Source organism: Anas acuta, chromosome 8 (assembly GCF_963932015.1).
Source record: "Anas acuta chromosome 8, bAnaAcu1.1, whole genome shotgun sequence".
NCBI classification, from domain to species: Eukaryota; Metazoa; Chordata; class Aves; order Anseriformes; family Anatidae; genus Anas; species Anas acuta.
In genome coordinates, this window is record NC_088986.1 from 31,903,229 (window position 1) to 31,927,801 (window position 24,573).

General features: G+C 40.4%; 1 protein-coding gene across 13 annotated transcripts in view; it reads left to right on the plus strand.

Moving 5' to 3' along the window:
- Positions 1-4,608, plus strand: part of HFM1 (helicase for meiosis 1) — a 56,663-nt gene extending 52,055 nt beyond the window's left edge. For 10 of the 13 annotated variants that reach the window (XM_068690980.1, XM_068690979.1, XM_068690976.1 and 7 more), the window contains 5 exons: positions 1,312-1,410; positions 2,205-2,295; positions 2,567-2,672; positions 3,102-3,256; positions 3,526-4,608. In XM_068690980.1, the coding sequence (XP_068547081.1) occupies positions 1,312-1,410; positions 2,205-2,295; positions 2,567-2,672; positions 3,102-3,256; positions 3,526-3,598 (524 nt within the window). In that variant the 3' untranslated portion in view covers positions 3,599-4,608. Of the gene's footprint in view, positions 1-1,311; positions 1,411-2,204; positions 2,296-2,566; positions 2,673-3,101; positions 3,257-3,525 lie in introns of those variants that run through there. The other 3 variants (XM_068690969.1, XM_068690971.1, XM_068690977.1) reach the window with 2 other exon arrangements.
- Positions 4,609-24,573: the final 19,965 nt, after the last annotated feature.

Below are 24,573 nucleotides of genomic sequence, written 5' to 3' on the forward strand. Positions count from 1 at the left end.
GAAGAGAGATTAAAAAAAATAAGCAAAGAATTGGATTGGTAGTGAAGAAAGAGAACACAACAAATGAAAGGGAGAGAAAGTGAGAGAAATTGTCTTTGCACCAGAAAATAAAGTACTTTAAAACATTAAGTATCACACTTTAGTTAAGAATGTTAACAATAGTGCTTGAAAATGTGTTTGTCATGGTGTACTGGGTCTGGTTGGGATGTTAACTTTCCCTGCAGCAGCCCATACAGTGCTGTGCTCTGCACTTGGCACTAGAACAGCAGTGGGATCACACCAGTGTTGTGTCTGCTGCTGAGCAGTGCTGGAACAGCACCAGGACTCTCTCTAACCCTCCAAGGGGGTGGGCAAAAAGTGAGAAGAGAAACATCACCAGGACAGCTGACCTAAACCAGCCAAAGGGATATTCCATACCATATGATGTCCCACTCAGCAATAAAAGGTGGAAACAGGAAGAAGAGAGGAGGGGTGGGCTCTCGTGAAAATGTCAGGCCTCCTCCCGAACACTGACCACATGTGTTGAGGCCCTGCTTCAAGGACGTGGTCAAGCATCGCTCGTTGGTGGGAAGTAGAGAGTAATTTCTTTCCTCTGCACTTCCACATAACCTTTATTTGTTTTGTTTTGTTTTGTTTTCCCTTTCCCCCTCCCTTTTCCCCTTCCCCCCCTTTTTTTCCCCTTTAGTTAAATTGTTTGGTTAATAATAATCTTTCCTTAATAATTATTATTTTTTCCCTTTAATTAAATAATCCTTATTTCAACCTATGAGTTGTTCTTTACTTTACTTCTTCCCCTCCTCATCTAAGGAGGGGGAGTGAGAGAGCGGTTGTGGTATTTAGCTGCCTAGCATGGTAAAACCACCGCACATGGCTAGTTCTTAGGCATTGGATTGGACGAGAGGAAGACAGCAGTTAGGCTTTTGGAGATCTGAAGGGAAGAAAGGACCAAATTAAAAGTCTTAAATCTGGGTTCTAATACTTCTGACAAAGGAAAAGAATGAAATTGTGGTATTTGAAAAGTTTTATTTTTTTAAGGCTTATTCACTAGAATCTACAGTGAGGATAACTTTTCTCAAAATAACACAGAAAAGAGTGCATATGTGACAATCATTCTTTCAGTAGATTGAACAACTGGTCTTAAAACACAGAAGTTTTTGTTGTCCTTGTCCATGGATTACAGCTTTCTCTTTGAATCATTCAGTATTTGTAAGTGAGAAAAGCCAAGAGAAAATGGCATCAAAAAATATCTTAAAGAATCTTCAATGCATAACTTGACTAACAGAGATAAAAGCAGATGCTTTTTTTTTTCAGGTGCTTCAGATGTGAACTCTGAACTGAGAGATGACATTTGGAATGATCTTGATGATGAAATATTAGTATATGCTAGTGACTTTTCCAGTAGAGAATTAGGTAAGATTGTTTTAATAAAATAAATTCTGTACTGTATACAAATTATTTTACAGGGTTGCGGTGGTTTAACCCTGACAGTTCTTCCACGCTACTCTCTCACTCCTGCTCCTCCATAGAAAAGGGGGAGAAAATATGATGAAAACAAGCTCGTGAGTTGGGATAAGAAGAAGGGAGGTCACTCACCAGTTATGTCACTTGCAAAACAGATTCAGGACAAATAATGTAATTTTTTACCTATTGATAACAGACTACAGCAGTGAGAACTAAAATCAAACTAAAAACACCTTTGTCCCATTTACCCTATTCTACCTACTCCTCACTAGCAGTGTGGGGGAATGAGGTCTGTGGTTAGTCCCTAGCACTTCGTCTCCACTGCTCCATCACAGTCACTCTCTGCCCCTGCTGCATGTGGGGTCCCTCCCATGGGATGTCATCCTTCCCGAACTGATCATGCGTGGACTTCCCACAGGCAGCAGCTCTTCAAGAACTGCTCCAACATGGGTCCATACCATGGGGTCTGTCCATCAGGGGCAGCTCCCCCCAGACCCTCTGCTCCCATGTGGGTTCCTCTCCATGGGCTGCAGCTCTGGCCCGGGGCCCACTCCTGTGGGGGCTCCTCAATGGGCCGCAGCCTCCTCCAGGCTGCATCCACCTCCTGTGCCATGGGCTCCTCTATGGGCTGCAGCGTGGATATCAGCTTTTCAAACTATCATCGATGATACTGTGTAAAATATTTGCAGTGTCTTTAGGCTGTTTCTGGCTTTTAAGAAAAAAAATAAATCATTTTTACATAGACCATGGAAATACCTGCCTTCACATTCCAGATGAGCATGAAACACGTTGCAAGTATGCAACAAGCAAAGCTACAAGTGACATTTCAAAAGGGTAAGCATTATATCATTAATTGCAATTTTATTGTTATAAAATGTTGGCTATATTTTACATGTATTTGCATTCACATTTATATGTTTGTATGTATAACTAAATGTATAGAAGGTTGTTCACTGGTAAAATAGAGTGAAATTTCAACTTAAAAAAATAGAATTGTTAAATAGTTTGAAATTATTTAAGTGTAGGGGGAAAGTCCTGAACTAAAAAGTAAACCACTTTGCACTGCTGTAAATAATACTTATATTATTCAACTTCATATTTTCAGTTCTTGCACATTACAAGGTGAGACCAGTAGTCAGAACCCATTCTTTTCTGTGCTTAATAGCTCATCAAAAGTGGAATTACCTGTACAGAGTGGATATATAAATACGGTGAGTAAAAATATTTTTATAACACGATCACCTATAATTATATTAGTCTTTCATGAGCAAATATACTTATCATATCTGACATATGCATCATTTCAGACAGAGAGAGTTTCTGAATCTGAGTTGTCCAAATGTGGAAGAAACATGCATTGTGTGTTCAGTGTGATGGTCATGATTCAGACAGATAGGACTTGAGTTCACCAGAACTACAGAAGCTTTCACCTGTGAATTCACTTTATATAGAATGATTTTTGAAAATATCTATTCAAAAGCTACAGTTCTGCAAAGTCATCCAAGCATATATTTATTGTGTGCTTAAAGCCTTGTCAATTATGTTAATACCGATGTAAATATCTATCCTACATACTACAATAATGGCAGTTTGTCTTTCAGTTAGTTATTTTAACCATTATTTTAATGTTTGTCTTGCAGCTGAGTTTTCAAGAAGAAAAGCATTCAAATCCTTCACAAGAGCTGAAAAATATACAGTGTTCTTCAATCTCAAAAGCAATCTCAGACTCTTTTAAATTCACTAGGAAAGAAGATTTTTTTTTCACAAAAGAACAGGAAGAAGAAATAGAGCCCAGGTAATGAAAAGCTATGTGAGTTTTTTCTGTTGCCCCAGTGTTCAGGTGTTTAGTTCTTTGTGGCAATTCATTAATTTATTACAACTGTGTTTTTAAAAGATTAATTTGCACAGTTAGTAGTAGCAGTTAACTTTTCTTAGGAAGGAAAAAACAACTATTTTGTTTGTCTTGATGTCTTTTGGATATAGTTTGCATAGTGTTCCTGATTTCATAGATTTTGATATATTGTACCTAATTTATTTGTTTGTTTCTCGCTTACTCTTCATTAGATATCTTCTGGATGTGGATGATGAAATCAGTGATGTCAAGCCTTTACTTGGACTATTTGATGATATACTGTAAAACTGTATAAAAAACTAAAAACTGATGATATACTGTAAAAATATATTGTAAGTGCTGAAAAAAATGTTATCCATTATTCCAGAAGGAAGCCTTTGAATGCTGTTAAGAGAATTTATTTTCTGTTGTGTTAACTATTTACCAATAGTGGGATTGCTGCATAGAGTAGATAGTTGTGTTTTGTTTTGTTTATTAAAAAAAAAAAAAAAGTTGATATATAATTAATGGAATTCTGGGTATGTTATCTCGTTTTGAAATTGCTTACATCTTTGTTGACCTTGTTGTTTTCAGGATTGCAAAGAAAAATATAGAAACGAGTCAAAAGAGTTCTCAGGCTGAGGGTGTTTCTACAGACAAAGTAAAAATCACATAAGAGACAGTAAGCTGTCTATTATGTTTCCTACTTCTAAGTACTGTTTAAATGAACGAAAGATTCTTTTCCTCAAAAATTTCTTAAAGCTTTTTGGTTATGTCTGTCAGTTTTTCTAATGCTGATTTTTACATAATAATAATTCTGTAAAATAATTAGATTTAAAACCAAGTAAGTTCTAGTAGAATGGTCAGTTATTCTAGACTATATTCCTTCTGACAGTGCTGTCAACTGGTTGATAAAAAAAGTGCAACTTCCTTCATGCAAATGTGTTCCCAGGATCTCAGTAAAACAATTGTTTAATGTCTATAAACAATATTCTAAAGTTGTGTTTAGCTGTTCACTTTAATACTTGAGGTCAAAAAATGTACATGTATGCACCCCTGTACAAACTTAGACAACCAAGTATTGGATTTAGCAATCTTCTTACAGCTGTAGTGTTTGAACAGTAGACCTTACAAGTTCAATGGATAGAAAAATATATAATATTACCTAAAATCCATAAGAAGATAATATTAAATTTCACTTGTTAATTATTAAAACTGTGTAGAATTGAAATGTTAAAATCACACATGGCAACTTAGCTGTTTGTTCTTGCCACATTGTTTGAGGTGCAACCAAATACAACTGTTTTGCTATACTACATGGTTGTATGTTTCTTGGTTAATATGTTACTTTATTCCAGTGTTGTATTCCTTACACCTTTGATTTGCTTTTAGATATAACTCTTTCCTTATAAAAGAATGGTCAAGTGCAAGTAGTCTCACTCAACTGGTCCATAACTTTTTGACTATGCAAATTCCAGCAGGCCCAAGTTTATGACTCACTTAGGTGTACCTCAAATATTTCACTGCATCTGTAAGTTAGTATTATGTTAGACCTCTTTGTGCCTGAATAGGCTCATTGCTAGCTCACTCCCATTGTCAATTCTGGTGTTAGTCCCTTTCATGGATTGAAGAACTGGGAGGTAGTAACAGAAACCTTTCATTTTTGAGTTTCCTTTCTTATCCCATGATTGTTTTTGCAAGTTTCCTTCCTGCTAAAACAGAGGACAGCAGACTTAGTGTTCCTCATCTTCCAAATCAAGCATCTTTTTACAGACAAGCTGCTGAGGAGTGGTTTGACTACCTAGATACAGGTGCCAAGTTTCATTTTTGATGCCTTAGAGAATCTTCCTTCAGCTGCATCTGAAGAGCACAGATCTCCCACATGAAGGTGTTCCAGGTACTCTATGGTGTCTACAGGCACTTCCTGCCTGTGTTTAAGAACCCAACCTCGCTGCCTGAAATGAGGTTGCTTTGTTTGTTTTCCCCACAAATTTATAGTTCCTATTATGTAGCATTCTTTAATTGCCCTTGTATCCTGCTGTTCTGTGGGGTGTTACCTTGCAACAACTAATTGGGCTGTTCTTCAGTTTCTTCAGATTTGATAAGGGCATAGCAATACATAGCAATACAAAGCTGAGCTTCAATTATGGAGTTATAATAAGAGGGGCAGGAGAATGAAATGATTTGTATAATTTTGTGATTATATATAATTTGTGTAATCTTGTAGTGATACAACCTGTGACTTTTCAAAACCTTGCTTCTATACCAGTTGTTCAGGTCTCACCAGCAATCTGAAAGTGCTTCTGATAGCAGGTGCTACACTTTTTAGGGCTTGTCTGCATGAAGCTCCTTTTAAATGCTCAGAACTGTGAGACAGTGACTGTAGTGGTCATGCTTATGTCTTCATAAAAATGAATAGGGTATTTGTTTCTCTGTACTAAAGTATTTTTTCAGATCGGGGATGGTCTTTGACCTCATTTCTGCACTGAGAGCGTATTACCAGAATGTTTCAGAGAAAAATGGAAAGTTTTGTAACTTAATGTTACAACTTAAAGTTTTGTTACATAATGTAACTAACTTGCCACTTTTGCTTCAATTTTTAGTATAATCTAAATATATCCACTTATTCTTAGCTTAGTTTATAGGCTTATATTTAGATTGTTACTTCAAAGAAAATTATCCTTGCAAATATTTTATCTTCCAATTAAAATATTTTCAAATGGAAGAGTTCAGTAGTTATTGTTTGATTTCATGAAGGTTGAAGCTGATTAATTCTCTGATGCTGTATTCAAGTTTTTTCCTTCAGTTGATTTTAAAAGGCTTTTATTTCCATTTTCATCCATAGGCAGAACACATGATAGTAAACACATTTCAGTACTTTCAGACTATTTGGAGTACTTTGCAGATGGTTTATAAGATCAATTCCTGACTCTGTTTTTCACAAGAAACCGGTAATTTTCCAACTTTGATATAGGATGTAAAAACATGCTGTTGTTCCTGAAAACATTTCACAGATTTCAGAACATACGTCTTTGAAAACTGCAATATCTTTACAGTAATGTTGAAAAACATTTTTTTGGAAATAAGTGCTTTATTTGATGTTGGTTTACTTCATTATTCATATTAGCTCTATGACTTGTTCAAGTCTAAATCATTTTCAGTAAACCAATTTAGTAGTTCTTAAAGACGCTAAAGTGTTCTCTATCTCAAGAGAAGGAAGTATTTTTCATATGATAATGTTTGTTTTCTCATTGTTCCATTTTCAAATCGTTATAGTTTAAAGATAAAAAGTGATAACCATACTAGGTTTTTGTTGCTGTTTGTTTGTTTTAAATTAAACTCCCAAGGTAAGGTACTCACAATTACTATGCTACTGCTGTTTAGCCCAGCAGTCCTAGTCATGCACCTCCTAGTCACATCTGAGTTCTGTCTCATTTAAGAATGCAGTTTACCTCCTGCCAACCACCATTTCTGATTTCTATAGAAATAGAAATTACATGGCTCCCAGGCAGGAACTGTGGTGTTTCTGCACGGGTGCTTGATATAAATGGTCAGGGGAACAAAATCTGAAGTCATGCCCCAAAAGGTAAATATAGACATAGCTGTTAAGAGCTGTCTAATTTTAGTCATTTAACAGAATCATCTTAAGAGATAATCCTAGTTTACGTGGACTCCCTGTGTCACTAGAAAGAGGCAGACACTGTCAGAAGAGGATTCAGATTGTAAGTGGGCTGGATTGCTTTCTGGTGGAACTCATCAAATTATGTTATGATGAAAGTGACCACACACAGTTAGGGTGGAGAAGCTGTTGTGCTGTAAATTCACAGCCAGGCTCTCTGAATATGGCTTTTCTTGTGCAAATGAGATGCCTGGGTTCTTTTACCCACATAAGGATCCTACTTTTCTATGTTGAATAGTCTTGTTTCTTCTGTACAGCAAAAGAGGGCTGTGCTCCACAAATGCTGCTGCATTCAACTTCCTTTCAGGTGCTACCCAGATGATAGAATGTACTAATTAAATTCAACCAGTTAACATAACACGGTTTCACTAAGCTACTACCAATAGATGAAATACAGACTTAAATACATAAAAACATTGTTAAAGTCTGAAGGGATCCTGTTGGTTTTAGTTTTTTGTTTTTAATTCTGCATAGAGTTGCAATGTTAAATAAGCAGCTTGAGTTTGAATCAGTGGGATTGTATAAGTAATTCTTTCAGAATGTCATAGACTTTAGTCTGGGGATGATTCTATAAAATATACTTTGCAAAAATACTGTTTCCCATAATGGAATAGTGAAAGAAAATTCAATGTGACAAGAAGTCAGATTTTACCATCTTACTTGTCTGACTCTCTGTAATAAAATACATGCTCATACCTGCTTTTAATTTAATTTCAACTTCCTTATATGCTTCTTTGTCCTATCACACATACTGGTTTCAAAATATAAACTAAGGTCAACTGTATCTGTGCTTGAAGAAAATACAATATGCACTGAAAAAACATGATCATCAAAAATTGTTAGAAGAAAATTACATATAGTGTTTAAACATGTTGCCAGACATGTTTATGTATAAGGTAAGTTTATAGCATATGGAATACTGTAAATGTATAGTGACAATTGTATGCAGCTTGTCTCATGCTCATTTTGGTTACATAGACTTCCTTCATGTATTTGAGCACTTCAGTGGCCTAAACGTTGCAGTAATTATTAAAATAATCATGACAGTTTGGAATGTGTTTTTGCTAAGATGTACCTTCACAGAACAGTTGCATGAGTTACACAAGTTGGTGCTCTTAAAGGCAGTCAACACAATAATAAAGTTTAAACACAAATTGCTGTATAGAATCAATATGCATCTGAAAAATAGTTAAAAATCTGTCATTTTGTAGAGCATAAATGATTACTCTAGGGCATCATCATGACAGAATCAATGGTCTCTTTTCTAAAAGAAATGGTATCATGCTTTACCTCTTTACTTCACCCCTTCTGCTTTATATGTAGAAACAAGAGAGCAGTACCATGTCAGTTGTTCTACTGACAATCTTTAAATGGTATCCATGAAATGAGATCCATGAGTGCCTTTTTTTTTTCCTAGCTCGTCTGCTTAACAAGGAATTAAAAAAGGAGGTGGTACTCACAAAGTGAAATTCACTTCCTGTAGAGAACTAAAACACTGAAGGCTGACATGAAAATAAACTGAGGTATGTACCTTGTGATAGTTTGTAGTTATGAAATTCAACTCAGGCTGAAAGAGTGAGAAAAGGGGCAATAGGTTTATTGACCATCGCTGTACAGCTGAGAATAAGGGTCACCCCTGTTTAACCATGTTGCCATTCTTTGTTCTTTAAACCAATATGAGAGAAAATTGTATCCCATTAAGCCATCTCCTGTCTGCCAGTGATGTAACTCCTGGTCTCTATGTGCTCTTAGCAGGTATTTGAGATGAAGATTTAGGCTGTATCCTCATAAGTAATGTGGGCCCTTGGGGACAGGAAGTATTTGATGCTGCTCTAGGTGATCCTGATCACTGTTCACGGTTCTGCTTTGCTGTGGTTGTGAAGTGACTGGAAAAGCTGTTCTGCTGTTAACCTGCAGTCCTGCACTGCATGTGCTGCTCTTAATGAGAGGTCCTAATACAGGCTTTTTATACCAGTTAGGAAGAGCTGCTTCCCAATTCACTTTAGTATGCTAACTGACACACTTACAGCTACACTTACTTTCTGGTCCTGTGGGATTGCTTTGGTTGTAACTGAGTCTGTCTTCCTGCAGGTTTTAAACATGCCAGCACTTTTGGGGAGACCTGTCTGGGCAGTGGTGTGTGAAAATCTTACATATTTCACAGAAATGCAGTAGATTAAATTGGCATTACACTAGGTAGGCATGCTTGGTATAAAACAGATACATGTTCTTTCAAATACAGTTAAAGGGCCTAGAAATGCTAATTAGTTTTTTGTTTGTTTGTTTCGTATATTGAACATAGTACATGGAGCTAGCATGTAATGATTACATAGACTTTCCTTTTGGTTCATGCTACATGGCAATTTTTTTTATTTCAGATAGCTGAGCACAGGGAAAAATGCAAAACGTTTCGGAGGCTGGTAGTATTTTGTTTGTATAAATGAAACAACGCTTCTTTCATAACTGTGAAACTTCCTATTAAAGGATGCACATAACTTTCAAAATAAAGAAGATGCTTGTAACTGTAAATGACTATGATCTGTTTGCTGCTCCCCCACCCACTTAGAGGCAAAAACTATTTATGAGGCTTTATTAAATGCAAATAATTCCCATGACTTCAGCAGAGAAGAAACAGCTGCAGAATATAGCCTGATTTCCATATAAATGACATGATTTCAGCTCAGAAAAGGAAAAGGATATAGAAAAATGTGAATTTCTACAGTGAAAATCTGATAGTCACGTGTATTAAGGTCAGCTTGTGTAACTTTTTTAGCCTGCTGCATGTTGACATCTGATCATGCTTCCAGCTATACTTGGTCTCTTATCAGCTGTACCCACTATGAAATTGTGCATCTCTGCTTTTGGGCTAATTAAGCTATCATTTTTTAAAAATAGATTCCAAAACATTTATCTTAGCTGTTTAAGCACTTACAAATTCTCAGAATATTTTATTAATACAAGTGGGCAAGGGCAATTTCTATACTTCTTCTTCAGTACTGTGAATGTGTGGTGTGAGGGAACTTCTCTTGTTTAGATAAGACAGAAAGAGTCCTAACTTGCTCTAGTCACTTCAGTAAGTGGTAGGATATAATTAAGGCAGACATGGGAATATTAGTTTTACTGTCCCAAATAGTTTCCTCCAGGTTTTCCATTTTACTAAAAATGCTTCATGCTTCTAAAATTACTGCCCATCATAGGCCACCACTGGCCAATTGAAGTGCTTGGCCAAAACAAAAATTAAGTGTTCCAAAGCTTAAAGTTTATGAGGAGTATCCTCAGGAAGTTGTGTAGTGTGAGAGGAAGTCAACATGGAGCTCCAGTCAACAGCTTGCCACTTCCCTTCCTGCAGGGCTAGGACTGGGACTTTGCCATGGAGTATTTGTTTATTGACAGGCTCCTGCTATTTCTTAGATACATCCTAACATAAAAGAAGGATGTTAGGGAGCCAGGTAATAAAGGGTTTGGAAGAGAAGGAAATGTCTCCCTAAGGTTGCCAAATTTTGTTTTTCAAATTTTTGCTAGGCAGAGGCCTTACTGAGATGTATGCCATTGCCAGGAGCTATGGGTTGTCTGCTCAGAGGGACTGACTAGCCATAGCGAATTGTCATTAGCCTGAATGCTGCCTGAAGAGGCTTGATGCAGCTTAGTAAAGGAAAAGTGTGGGTAGTGCTGTTTAGAAACTGGTATATATTGAGGTAAGAACTTCTTTCTTAGCAACTTATTTTGGTTTATAAGTGTTATTAATTCATCTGAGTGGAAGTGAGTCAATAGAGTTTATTACTAGGATTTCCAAAGGTGAGTGTTTTTTGTTTGTTTTGGTTTTGTTTCATGATTGTGATAAAATATTGTAGCTTTTGTCGTTCAGACTTCTTAGGTTACTGTGTGCAGGAAATAAAAAGATTCTATCCCATGACACCATTATAGTGTCTTACAAGTTATGCCTGGAGGAGGTTTTTCTGCCTAGTTGGAAATTTCTGCTCCAAGAAGCTGGATCATTGACAACATTTTCAGTATCTCCTCAGTTAAAAAGATTTTGGGTTCTGAAATTAGTTGGGTGGTTTCTTACAATCATACTGATAGGTGTAGAAACAGCATTCACTAACGCATCACCACATTATCAAAATAATTTTAATTCAAAAGGATGGCAGTAGAAAAAATGAAAGAAAGAAAGTGATTAATGGCATTTCAGAGACTGGAGGCTTGCTTAGTGAGGAAAATAACCTGTTTTAGGAAGATAAGAGGTACAAGTGGATCTCTCTCCTGGGTGTGATTGTTTCAGACAACCATATTAGCAGAAGCTTAGATACATTCTTAGTTTCTGGAACAGATTTACAGAAATGACAGTGTATACTGAGGATGATGGTAATAAAATGGACAGTATATTCTGGAAGAAAATAAAGTTGGCTGCTTGAAATGGTGGAAAATGGTTTCAGATAAGCATGTGATTCAATTGAAATTAGTCTCTGTCCATAGAGTTTATAGCAGCCAATCAGAAATGCTCTATCAGTTCAAGCAGTTAATAATATTTCAGCACTGTAGCTTAAGGGATACAGTTTTCAAAATTATTGCAGTGTGGGACCAATAAATTTCAGCACAAATAAGGCAATGTTCTATATAATTTATTTTAGATTCACTTCTAGGGTATGTTCTGACACTCCACATGAAAGTCAAGTTGTCCATGTAAACTGGTTTTCAGGTGATAAGTTGACCCCTGGGGTTTTAGTAAAATAATATAATTCTATCTGATTTTACAATCTATAAAAGCTAGTTAGCTGTTTGAAGGATTTGATAAGAAAGAGTAGGGGGAAAAAAGCTTTTGTACAGTGACATTTTTTTCTCATTAATGGGGACAGTGTTAGAATCCCGGATTTGGTAGTAAATACTCTGTTGACAAATGTTTTGGGAAGTCACTGGTCTGTGTGAGGAGAAGTGTGTGCGTCTAACCCTCTCTTATATGCATATGGAAAACAAGGCACGTTTCTAATGTGCACATGCAACCCTTCAAACGAAGGGCATTTACTGTGCCACCATCTGGTCACCCTTTTAAAATTCATCCTATCCACAGAATGTGCTTCTGCAGAAGTTTTGCTGAAGAATGACTGCCTTATGGTGCCTGGAAGAACACTAAAAGAAAAACAACAAAACTGTTTTTCTTGCTAGCATTCTTCAGTAGTTAAACATAGAACAAAACAAGTAGTAAACTGAAAAGAAACAAGGTATTAATTTATTGTCTCAACACTCACATAGGACCTGCTGTTAACTTTGTTATGATTTGTGGATTTTATTTAAATTTAATTGTATTTACTTGAGAATACTTAAAGATAGTTCCTAGCATACTGTATGGCTTCACTGTCAGTTTAAGTAGATGCAAAGTTGGGTAGAGGTTTCAGTGCATTTTGTTTTATTAGCTGGGTGTATCTGCATGTAATTGCCTGTGAAATGGAACACTGAGCAATAGTGGGGAAAGTAAGGTGGTGGTAAAGGGGACTAGTCATTAGGTGGGTTACTTTTGGTGTCACTATAAAATGCTGAAAGTGTTTTTGTTTAGTATGGTTGAGTGCACCTCTATGAATTTTGAGCAAAAAAATACATCCTGCTTTTAAAAAAAAAAAAAAAAAAGCAAGCTCAAGAAAACAGGACTTTTTACAGTCTATATAAACAAAAAGTATTGGTTCAAATAAAAACCCAAGTCATACTTCAGTTGCTCCTCATGTAAAAAGAATCTTGAATTCTGCCTGTTTGTGATGTGATGAGCATTCAGTGTGCATGCTCAGTTCACTGCAGAAGTACTGCCTGTTCCACTACTGTGTTGCTGGGACTTTGGTAGGGCATGGAGAGGCAGACTGCAAGGAGAATGCCTGTTCACCTCCTATATTCTGAATTACAGGAGGGAATTACATCTGGCACTCCCAAATGGGTTGGAGAAGGAAAGTGCAGTGAGCCAAGATCATGTAGGCAGCATTGTGGAGGAGCTGGGGAATTGCATGAGGTTAGACCCAAGCTTTTTAAGTGACAGAAAAATAAAGAGTTCCCTCAAGAAGGTTGAGTGGTATCTGTGGTGCTCTGTGAATCACTTGGAAATTTTCATATTGGAAGCAAAAATGCAAAGATTCACCCTACATTGACCCAAGGGGGGGGGGGGGAGGGGTGTTCATTTTTACACTTTTCTATTTAGTCTAGTCCATCCAGCCCATCAGACTTCTAATCGTTTAAAGAGTAATTCTCTCCTGTGATTCTAATAATACCTTCTCTTAGAAATCTGGATTCTGTGTGTGTGCTCGTCAGAAGGAAAAGCTTTCACCTGAAGAAACTGGCTTATTCAGGATCCCAATTCAGCTCAAAAAGAGCTAACTATTCTTTAATGTTGTCTTGTCTTTTATATTTTTGTTTGGTTGGTTTTAGCTTTAGAAAAGAGAAAATTGGGTGCTGGTCCTGCAAAAAGGGTAAGTTGTAACAGGTGTGGGACAGGCCTGGTCACTCACTGGAGCACAGTCAGGCTCACTCGGGCATGCATGAGCTCTATGAAAGTGTGTAAATTCCAAGTATTGGTCATGTTCTTAAAGTGCTGAAGTGCCTTTCTTACAGAAAAGCAAATTTGAAAACCAGAAGAGATTAGGAGTAACTCTGATTTCTGCTGTTGACTAGATTTACTCTGCATTAATGCTTTCCAGAGTAGCTATATACTCTTCTTTGGGTTATTTGTCACTCTTAGGTTGATTTTAAAATGTCCTCTGCTTTCAGGGTTTCAGGTGTTAGCACTGAAACGGTCAACTATGCATTGAGGTGTTGAGGGTTGCACGTTAATTGTAGGACACACCTTTTGCTGACTTGAAGGCCTATGAGAAACCGTTTCCTCTTCTGGGGTGGGATGATGTGGAGAAGGAAGTAAAGCACTTCTTCATACTCCTCCATATCCTTTATATGTTCTGGGAGTGCTAGGCTGATACAGTGTCAGCTGCTGAAGCTACATTGTAAGTATTCACTGGAAAACTTGTGACTGTGGCTATAGGTAAAGCGGCTGTCAGACATGGAAATACTCTGATACAGGTTGTGGATCAAGGCAAGCACTCAGAGCAGCCACATGTTGAGTGCCAGCCTCCGCAGAGCAGCTCAAGAGAATCAATCAGCTCCCCTGAAGGCACGGGCAGATCAGGTAAGATTGTTAAGGAAGACTCCCACAGGATATTTTTATGAAGAAACCTGTCCCATAACTTTTATTGTGGAGAGGAACATCTGGTCTAAGACTTTTAATTCAATTCATCTCATAACTTAAAAAAGAAAAGAAAACAAAAACTATCAGGCAACATATTGCCACCTCCAGAGGCACAGCTTTAGGAACCATCTGAGTACTGAGGCTTCTGGAGCAATGCAGACATGCTAAGTTATGGGCATTCTTCACCCTCATTGCTTGTATTTTGCCCTTTCTCTGCTGTGAACAAACATAATGCAGATGCAGTTATGAAGCCATGGTTTCTATTGCTAGACAAGACTGTGCTGACCGGCCAGCTATTTTTAGAAGTTAGTGTGACTGGAACATGCTCATGAAGAAACTGGAAACTAACCAGTAATGAAAGTACTCAGAGAGTGTAATTCTGTGTTAAATGTGTTCCAGCAGAAAAACTGGCTGGCACTACTTGAGGCTGAGTGCTGCTCCTGCCTTGTGCCACCCCAGCTGTTGTGCCAACACAGTTGTTCTGTAGGGTTGTTCTGTGAAATTACTTAAAACTGGTGACTGATTATACCCTGTCTCCAGCCCTTTAGGAAGCTTGTCTCTTATCAGTGCTGTTCTTACTAGGAAGAAGTGGATGTGTGCAAAAAGCAAAGCAGACTAAAGCTCACGCATATGACAAGTGAACAACACAATGATAGCAAAATAGAGATCCTAAATCTTGCTTAAAATCGCCATTGGCAGCTATTAATGTCTTTTCAATTGTGTTTTTTATTTCTGTCTTAGTAGTAACTTACTAAGATGTAGTCCTGTGCGGTAGCCTCATGAAAAGTTGAAAGTGCTTGGGATGCTCCAAGATCTCATCACAGCTTTGCAGCTTTACATGTGGCCTTGAAATAGCACTGGGTTTGTCTCTGCTGAAAGAGCTGCAAAAAGAGTAGCGTGAACTTTACATTGTCAGTTGCTAGGAGCATGCACTGGGAAATGAGCTCTCTACCACTATCTGGAATTGGTAATAATTCCAAGCACTGGCTAACAGCTGTAAACATCTCCAAAAGCCTCTGACACAAGGCTTCAGACCACATTTATTTAAAAAGAGCGCTGCATGCCCTGTTAATGTGGTTTCCACAGCAGCCTCACGTTGGGCATCTCCCCTTGCTACACCAACACGCCCCAGCGGGAAGAGCTGGCGTTTGTTTTGTTTTACTTAAGCCAGGCGTACGAACGGGCGTTAAGAGGCGCGACTGGGTTTAAAACTGCTACGAAGGCAGCTCCCGCGGCCGAGGCGGCCTTGCCGGGCTGGCAGAAGGGCGGGGCTGTCCCCGGGCTGCGTTTCGGAGCCCTCCGAGGGGCCGGGCCTTGCGCAGGCCGCCGGGCTCTGGCGCCATTTCCTTGCGCCCCCTTCCCGCGGCCGTCGCCATCGAGACGGGCGGAGCGGCCGCCATCTTGCCTCTGTCCCGCGGGGCGGGCTCAGCAGCCGCCATGGTGACGGCGGGGCCGTGCCCTGCGCCCGGTGCCGGTAGCGCTGGGCAGACTCGCGGGGGCCGGGGCGTGCAGGCGGCGCCGGGCTGCCCGGCAGGGACTCACGGCCCGCCTCGGGCTGCGGCTCCCCGCTGCTGGCCGTGCCGTGCTGTTCTGGCCGCCCCTGTCTGGGCCTCCTCAGCACAGCCCGTCCGTGTGCCGTCCCTGCTCAGCCTATCGGCCTTCATCGCGTGGAAAAGCAGAGAAGCAAAAGTGGCTTTCCTTTAATGCAGAAATAAGCAAATGAACGTGTTTTTTTTTTTTTTTTTTTTTTCCCTCAGAATTTATTACCTCCTGAGGCGGACATTGCATGCCCATAGCAGCTGTCGGGCTGACCTCCCTTCCTCACACTGGCAGCCCCAGTTGCATGGTGGCAGGGGGAAGGGAGACTAGGAGCAAGACATGGCTCTGTCCTGTGCTCAGCCTGCTGAGTGTGGTGCTGCAGCTGGGGGCCGAGGGGCTGCTGGGGGCTCTTGGCCCAGGGAGGCTCTGGTGTGCCTGCAGTTGCAGAGGGCTGCACAGGCCCCTACAGGAGAGCTGTGTCAGACTGGCATTTATCTTCATGTTCCCTTCCAGAGTTCATAAAATGCTAAATTTTGAAAGGGAGGTCCCCCTTGTGTATTTATGTCAGTGATTTGGGGTTTTAAAGAATTAATGCATGAAAAATGACTGTAGGAACTGTATACTCCTATGTGTGAATAATGACTACATGAGAACACAGATTACAGCAGTTTTGCACTGAGATTGCTGCAGTTTACATGCTCTCTTTGGGAACGTGCAACGTTTTTAAATACTGGTGCATGTTAATGCATTGATTTCAGTCAGCCTCTTTTTTTGTCCCTTTTGGATATGTTCAACTTAACAGCTAGTATGTCTCATGTTTGCTCTAAGATATGCGTAGCAAATTAGGGAAATTAAAAAATGCATGCAAAAAAGTGGTGCCGTGCACTTCTATCAGGTTTGTTATTTATTAATAGACTCCAAATTTCATGTGATAGCCTACGTTTTTTTTTTAACTTTGGCTCAATGGATAGTTTATGCCAATTACATGTAGTTTAACAGCTTTGAAATCTGTTTTTGCTTTTCTTACGCATGAAGACATGGATTCTGTTTCAGGTTTTAATTAAACTCTACACTGACTTTAAAGATTCTATTGTCCTTTCATTTAAATAGGATTTTTGTTAGATCTTTAATGAGACCTCAGTGGGGTAATAAATCTAAGCAATTGTCCTTATTAGGAGTAGATTATCCTCAAGAGATGGAAAGTAACAGAAGTAAGTAAAACCATTTGTAGAGACTGAACTAAGCCTTCTTCCTAAACATTAAAAAGACTTGCAAATGACTTGCTTGGGTGCTCAAATTAAATTAAATTTTGTTTATTTTTCACATTTTCATGGTAGGCTATTTGCATTTACTTAAACTTTGAGTTTTGTTGAGCAAAATTTACTCCAGGGTAAGTATCCTTACTTTCAATAAACAAGCTGTAAATGAAACTCCATAACGTCCTGCAATTTCTTTTGTTTGTAACCCTTGCCACACTTGTACTTTATAGAACCCAATGACCTAGCCAGTGTATACTTGCTCTATCATACGTTCCACAGTAGATGAGTCTTGGATGGAGAATTAATCTTGCATTTGTCCAACACTCCAGCCAAGTAGAATTGCAGAGTATATACATGTAGCAGCATGCAGCTTGTCCAAAGATCTCCTCAGATGCTGGACTAAAACACCAAGTTCTTAGTCAGAGAAAAGTTGCCACAAAAGCAAGTTTGGCCTTTTGGAGTTTATGTGCTGCCAGGAGCTAAAGGGTATTTGACATAAATCGTTCTTTTTGTTTCAGCTCTTTGCTTGACTTGAGGGTGTTCTCCATTCTGTAGGTGACCAGGTCTTGTTTTGTTCCTGATTTTAGTCATAGATTGGCTTCTGATGTGATGTGGCCTCCTTCACACAGTCAAATCGTGAACTTCTGCCATACATTTAATTCTCAAATTTTCAGATTTGCTACACACACTATCATACAAATATTTTAAAGCATCCAGTTATTTAGAAGCTCTTTTTTATTTTTTTTTTTATTTGGTGCCAGGCTCATGCCTAGGACTTTACCCAAAAAACGACAGGCAAAGGCAGAGCTCTTGTGCAGGGACATGCAGTAAGACATGTGACGTGAGAGAGGCTTGAGTTGTTTTCACTAGCTTCAGCTCCTGAGCTGCTGCCCTCTGCAGAGCATGCTGCAGGAAGCCAGACTCCAGGGACACAGCCGCACGTGATCCGACCCACGTCCGCCTCCACCGGGAAGGAGCCCACAGCCCTGCTCACAGCAGATGAAGACAAACCTGTCTTGGTTGCTGCAGCTGCACCAGCTCTCTGCCACCAGGTACTTAACGTCCTGAAGCTCTCCTGTCCTTGGGCTGCTCTGTCCCTGTCCTGCAGGCCACTGTCCCATCAGAGCCAAGTATGGTGAGGCTCTGATCTGCTTCTGTTCCCTGCCATGTTTCTCCACTCAGACTTCTCCTCAACCCTTCTAGTCTTCTAAGTGACATTGTAGCGATACTTTGTGGCAGAAAAATTATGATAGAGGAACATAGTCCATAAATATTAATTTCTAATTATACATTCGCTGCATATCATGGGCAAAACTGCAGTTTTTGATCAGCCTTCATCTGCTTTTCGTATCACTCAAGTGTCAAAGAGTTTGGCATGATGCCTCACAAGGGAGGTGGAAAACTTGGTGCAAAGTGAGCTTCTGTAGTTGTTCAGCATCATGGCTTCTCTGTGTTCTGATAGGAAACACAGAAAAACAGAAGGTGCTGATAGCAGATAAGGTCACCTGGTTGCTGCTCTGCTTTTGGCATAAAGCTGGGGGAAAGATGGCGGTGGGGAGGAAATGCACACCCTGGCTTTTAGGCTCAGATTGCAACTCTTCCTTCCTCCCTATGCAGTGCACATTTGGAGAGTGGCAAACCTAGGCTGAGTCCTGCTGTTGATTTAACTTTTAATATGACATAGTGCAGATTATGAAGAGGCTGAGTGCTCTTGGCCTAGAGGCAGATTCTGGGTAAATTAAGAGATTCTCTGTCCTGTATCATGTGGTGATCAGAACTCGCGTTTTGGCAAGGTCAACTTTGAGATAAAGCAACACTCTGTGCCAGAAAAAATCCATGGAGCATAGTTTTGATCCAGACTCTCATTGGATGTGGGATTTTCCCTTGGTTTTCACCAGTAGCAAGACCAGGAGCTAACCTCAGCTCTGCAAGGGGAGATTGAGAGGGCCCAGCTCTGCATGTTGCTAAGAGATATGTCTTCTGTTCCTCCTTCCCCCGGCCCCTCTTTCTGGGGACGTACGCTATAGTCATAGGCAAGTGCTGGGACTTTCCCTGCAACATAAAGGTGATGATGTGCAGAGAAGAAGTGCAAGGCTAGCTAAATGGACTTCCACTGCTTGCTGATGTGCATGATTGGACAGTTAAAAGGATCCCTGCTTGTCTTGCACTCTGGAGGAAAGTGTGTTGCTTTCCAATGCTGGCTACACACTGCAGCATCAAATGTGGCTCCTAGGTGCTATTTTTACATCGACCATGCAGTGAGCCAGCTGTGTTTTCCCCTGAACACAACCGCCTCCCCTGAGAGGGAGCAGGCTGCTCAGGTCTGGGGGTACCTGTGTGTCACAGGCGTGAAGAGCTGCCCTCCTTCTGCCCTCAGGCGCAAACCTGCTTTCACTCTGCCAGGCAGAGCAGAAAAGCAGAGGTCCAACACTGGGACATATCCCTGAGTGCCTGCAAGATAAAGGTGACGTGTATAAGAAATCCAGTTTGCTTCTCTAAGTGAGTAGATGAGATTTAGGTGGGAAAGTAATTGGAATGCTAAATGATTACTGCTAACACTTACTAAGATGACAACAAATCTCCTTTATATTAATGTTCAACTTTTGAGACTAGATTGAATCTTACTTTATTAAAGAAGGTAGGACGCCTAGAAGTAGCTCTTTAATCATCAACTGGAAAATACAATTTTGAAATCCATTATCCTAGGAATGCAATAATCAAACAGAGTAATAACTGATGTTAAATCTATTTTGAATATTAACGTAATTCCCAGCTGGAAACAGAAGTTGATAGGATGGTTTCAGGTTCACTTGGACACCTTCTTGTCTATGCAGTTGCACATGGAAAAGAGGTTGACTGATATGTCTTTTCTGCTTGTATGATTGTCTCAGGAACTATGAAAGGCTTAAAAGTCATTGTGTGATACATGCATTTGCTCTATATTCCTACAAAAGACTGATGGAATTTTATCAGTCTTATTTTACAAGCACAGCTCTGCCTATGCAGACCTCATGATGGGTACCCAGTGTTCTGCATCTTCATGAATCTTCAGAATTAGCCTGTTAGTCAGTCCTGATAGTGCTGAGGTGTCTCTCTTGGCACATCTTTGAGTATTTTGTCCAGCCTAACTTTAAAAGTCCCAGATGATGAACTTTTTGGCAGCACATCATTCATCTTGGTGTCAGTGGTTTCTTGTGATATTCAAAGTGCAGTTTCCTTTCCTGTTTGCCATTCTGTTGCTCCTCCTTGTAGGTTTTGAGGTGGATCCAGCCCCATCTGTATGGGGGCCATCTTGTGAAAGGATCCAGTGGCACAGAAGTGTGGGCGCTTCCTCTGGCCCTTTCCCCAGTCAGCCTGTGCCTGGTATCATGTACATGTGTGTCCTATTACTCCCTGCAGTGTAAGGGGCTCCTGATTTTCCCAAATAATGTCACGTTTCCTTTCTCCTCCCCATGTTTTTCACCTTTCTTTCTCCATGTGTATAATGCATCTGGGTACTTGTTGTTTTCAGCTTCTAATTTACTAGCACTGGTGAATTTCTTGCTCCCTCTGCAAATCATTAGAAAGAGGCTAAGTGGGACTGCTTACAAAAAAAACCTCCTGCATTCCCAAGATAGCCCACAGGCTGGTGTGTAGCAGTACTAGTAGCTGTTTAGGAACTTTTAGATTTGTTTATTTGTCTAACAGGTGCAAAACCAACTCTATATTGTAACCTGTTTGCCACTTCAGCGTGAGAATACAAGGAACACGTAAATTCAAAAGTTGCAGGACTTGAGAGAACCTGTGCAGCCCTAGGGAAAGGGCAGTTTGCCATGCAAGCAAGATGAAAAAACAGAGGAACAAAATCCCACAAAACCAGTCTGTCCCCAGCCTGTGGGCAGGTGAGGGAAGCCCTTTCCTACCTCCCACTCCTGTTCTCTCTGCAGCCTGTTTCAACCCACCATCGTGCTCAGTGGCTGAAGAGCTGGCAGAAGTGGCTATGTGCCTGACATACCATCACATCACAAAAGGCTAGGCTGGTGTGTCTGTTGTGTAAGGTGAGAGGAGTTCTGCTCTTCCTTTGCCATTTTCCTGCAAGAAGCTGGGGTCCATGTGATTGCTTCAATCCTCTAAAGATCTCTGTGTCTGATGCTGTCAAAAGGAGCAGTTGTGTGCTGTGGTGAGTTGCAGAGTTGGAGGAGGAACAAATCCAGCCTCATCGGGCTGGCCTGAATGCTGGTATTGACACGGAGGAGGGAGTCGTTGGGGCAGGAGGCGGGGGGAGTTGCGCTCACACAGACTGAGCAGTGTTGCCACAGTTTCAGTGGAGAATGAGGCTTCTGGTGCATTAGTCTCTCCCCAGTGCCTGCTTTTAGGATGTGGTTGGTAATGCTGTGTCTGTGAGGGCTGTCAGGCAATGCCCAGGGTAAATAGGTGCCCGTGTTAAAGCAGCATGTGACTGACAGACCTATCCCTTCATTTTATTTGCATTCAGAGCTGGAAATTTTCACCACGAAAGTGCTTGTTGTCAGCCCTGTGCGAGACCAGTCAGGATCGTCTTGTAGTTGTGCCTCTGACTGGGTTGGGGGTGGTCCTGGGCAGCAGCAGGGTTTCTGGAAGCACCCTGCAGGCTGTGTCTCCTGGCACGGATTCCCTGTGCCCATGGTCCTCCTTGCTGAAGTGCTGGAGGCAGCTCCCTGCTGCCACGACAATAGTTTTAACTCTTTGTTATCTAAAATTCAGACAGTGCATGAGTGACACAGAGGTAGATAAACCACGGGCCCCTTTGTACAGTCACATCCTTTATGTGTGTTACTGGTATTAATTATGTTGTCTGCAATTCCCCCAGTGCAGATGGGAGTCAGGGAGTGTAAAGTGGACCTCAGGGGGGCTGGTAGCAGCAGTGAATGCTTCAGGCTGGATAATGCCTGCTGGTGCTGGCTGAACTTGCTGTCAGGTAACTCTATAGATGATGTTTAGCTTCAGTCAACAGCAGGGTTGTAAACTGAAATGGATAGCTCAGTCCAGATTACTTTTTCTAGAGTGGATGATGCACAAGGAAATTGAATTAAAGATTAGGTTTGAGATGGGCTCAAGGCTTTTTACAAACCACATAGAACTTAAAAATATCAGATATTAACAAAGGAACCTATTTAAAATAATGGTAAGCTGCCATCTGCTGGTAAAAAAGAAATGCACGTAACAAACAAGCAGACTTTCGAAGTGATAAACAATTCTTTTGTATTTGACATGCTACAGTCAAATATATATGTGATATGGAAACTGCATATATTTATTTTACTGTTTTTCATCTCCATTTGCATTTTCATATAGAGTATGCTAAACAGATGCCTATAGCATAACTAACCTTAACAAGCGCTGAAAACCAAAGACAATAAGAATAAAGAACGAAGACTAATAAAAGCAGATGAGTGATTGGGATGGTGACAGCCTCCAAATGTGTCCTATTTACATTGCTAATAAAGAATCACAAGCACTGCCTTTTTTGATCCCCCCTATAGACCCTCCCATATGACCAGAAATGTAGCACTGAGAAACATTTCCTGATTCCTTGTTTGATATTTTTTGCGTATGTGTGGTTCCTTAGTCAAGGCTGTAAATAGGAAGCGGGTCTTTAATTGTTCCTGATTTAAGTAGGTCACCTCCGCCAATACACAAATCTCCCATCTTATAAGCCAGGTAGACTATTGAACTGATGTGGAAAATATTTATTACACAAATATGACCAGAGAAAATAATTCTGCAAAGGACTGCTCCCAAATTGCATGGTGACTGACACAATCAGTCTTCATAAATCCCAAGTATGAGTGCACTGCAGGGAAGAGACTATCAGATTTCATGTTTGTATAGTGCCTACCAAGTACGTGTGCTGAGCTTGACTGGTTGCCCAAGGTGCTGCTGCTCTATAAATAGCATTAACAGTGCAAATTACCTCCTGTGCAAACATCAGGCCACTTGGCTTTGTCATATACATGTAGTTTTCTGTCATGATTTGGGTTACTCCAAACATAACCTATTGTTTTAGCAAACTGACTTTGTCATAGGAAATGTTTAAAATGGGCAAAGAAAAAATAGGTCAGTTCTTCCTTTGAAATCAGAGAGCAGTGTGCATTTGTAATATTTCCCAGGTTTATTTCCTTGGAGCAGGTTTGGCAGGTAAGAGAAGAAGTTAAAGATTTATTTTTGGTGCTATGTACCAGATGTCATACCTGCTCTTCTGAGACAGTTGCTTTTATCTCCATCAGTACCTGCTCTAGTAGCAATGAAAAAAGTGACTCGAATCCCATTTAAAACATGCAGTGTGCACTGTTCACATGCCACTAAAGCGAAGGAAAAGCTTGTTTGGGAGACTCCAGGCAGAGTCTTTATGCGTCATCATAAAGCAAATATGTTTGCATCCCTCTCAGCAGTGTTTTTGCCTCTACAAAGAAGTGAGGAACTAATGTGCACAGATTGAGAGCTTGTGACTCCAGCACAGGCTGGAGTTCTACAAAGAAGTCCAGTTTGAAGCTCTGTTGTATTTATGGGGAGTCCACATGCAGCTCATCTGGTAACATCCAGCTTGGTCTTTGTAAAGGACCTTTTCTAGGGAATCTGTGGTGCTGTGTGTACTCCATTCACTTGGTCTTAGACCCAGTGTGCTCAGCATCTTGCCTGATGAGGCCCTGCTTGGTGGCAGAGAAACACTAAGAATACAGGGCCAAACCCTCATCTCAGGAAAAACATCTTGTCTTTTTTTTTTTGGCTTTTAATCTGTGGAGAATCTAGCCTGTGGTGCATGGTCACAGGGGCCCTGTTTACTGAAGTGTTCCAATAGCAACGCAAAACAATCAAAGGGAAACAGAGCCAGGGGAACAGCAGTGCCCGTGGATACCTGTTAACAGGCAGGAGCTGAAGTGCACGGTTGCCATCAAAGAGGCTACTGTCCTCTGCTTTGCTCTACAGCACTTCAGTCTCCCTGCTAACGGGACTCTGCCTTCCAGCTGAAGCATGACTGACAATTGAAATAACAGTGCCAGTTTATTCCAGGTATGCCACTGACCTGCATGACCTGTTGGAAGGATAAGGTAGAGGCAATCAAAGCAGCATGCTCCTGTAGCCTCTACAGGCTATAACAATGGAGACGTTGGGAAACAAGCTGGTAGATTGTGAGGGGAAGAAATGAGGATGGGTGTTCACCCTTCCTCGCTAATATGCTAAATGAGTTCAGGGGGACTGAAATTTGACCCAACAATAGACTGAAGGTGAGTAAGAAATGAGCAAAAGGTAGAGCTGGTAGTTACTTCATTTCATGATAGAATCACTGTTCAAAAAGTCTCCTAAACCACGGAAGGCTGGAGCAGACAGGGGAAAAGAGTTGGGTTATGGCGATGAGGCAGTTATTGCTGATACATAAACTGGAGCAGTTCAGGTCTGTTTAACTGTTTACTGCCATATCCCATCTGTGTTTTCTAAGTTGCCTGCTGTGCGATGGGGCAGATTGTGGTAACAGCACAACTTGTTTCGCTGTTTCTTTTCTCTGTGTTTCTAGAGAATTAAGTACTGTTTCCCGCCTATGCTATGTTTAGGGTTTGGCAAAGGGTTTGCCATT